Source organism: Sinocyclocheilus anshuiensis, unplaced genomic scaffold (genome assembly GCF_001515605.1).
Source record: "Sinocyclocheilus anshuiensis isolate Anshui unplaced genomic scaffold, SAMN03320099.WGS_v1.1 scaffold1152, whole genome shotgun sequence".
Lineage (NCBI taxonomy): Eukaryota > Metazoa > Chordata > Actinopteri > Cypriniformes > Cyprinidae > Sinocyclocheilus > Sinocyclocheilus anshuiensis.
Genome location: NW_015551083.1, coordinates 269,788 through 270,089, shown reverse-complemented (window position 1 = coordinate 270,089; position 302 = coordinate 269,788). Strand labels below are relative to the sequence as shown.

The 302-nt window shown below is 62.6% G+C and overlaps 1 protein-coding gene across 1 annotated transcript in view; it reads right to left on the bottom strand.

Annotated features, from left to right (window-relative positions):
* The window catches only part of angptl1b (angiopoietin-like 1b), a 9,091-nt gene extending 8,808 nt beyond the window's left edge, over positions 1-283 (bottom strand). The window contains exon 1 of the mRNA XM_016452614.1: positions 112-283. Coding sequence (XP_016308100.1) covers positions 112-283 — 172 coding nt within the window. The remainder of the gene's footprint in view (positions 1-111) is intronic.
* Positions 284-302: the final 19 nt, after the last annotated feature.

Genomic DNA, 302 nt, shown 5'->3' with positions numbered 1-302 from the left:
AGCCATGCTTCAGCCTGTCGTCCTCCCGTTGTTCCTTCCCAAATGAGCCCCCTCCCGTCACCTGTTGGAACACATCATAGAAGAGATTAGGATTTTGGGAGGGGGACTCACCTTCTCTCCCGCTATCCGAGGCCAGAAGCACGGGCCGCTGACGATGTCCTGTCGTGGGCCTCCTTCTTCGGCGGCCCCGTCCCGGGCTGGCAGGCTGCATAGCCGTGGCCAGCAGGCAGTCAACCCCTGGCCAGTCTCTCCCGATCAGCACGGGGACGGGAAGATCCTTCATGACCCCGACTTCCACCGGC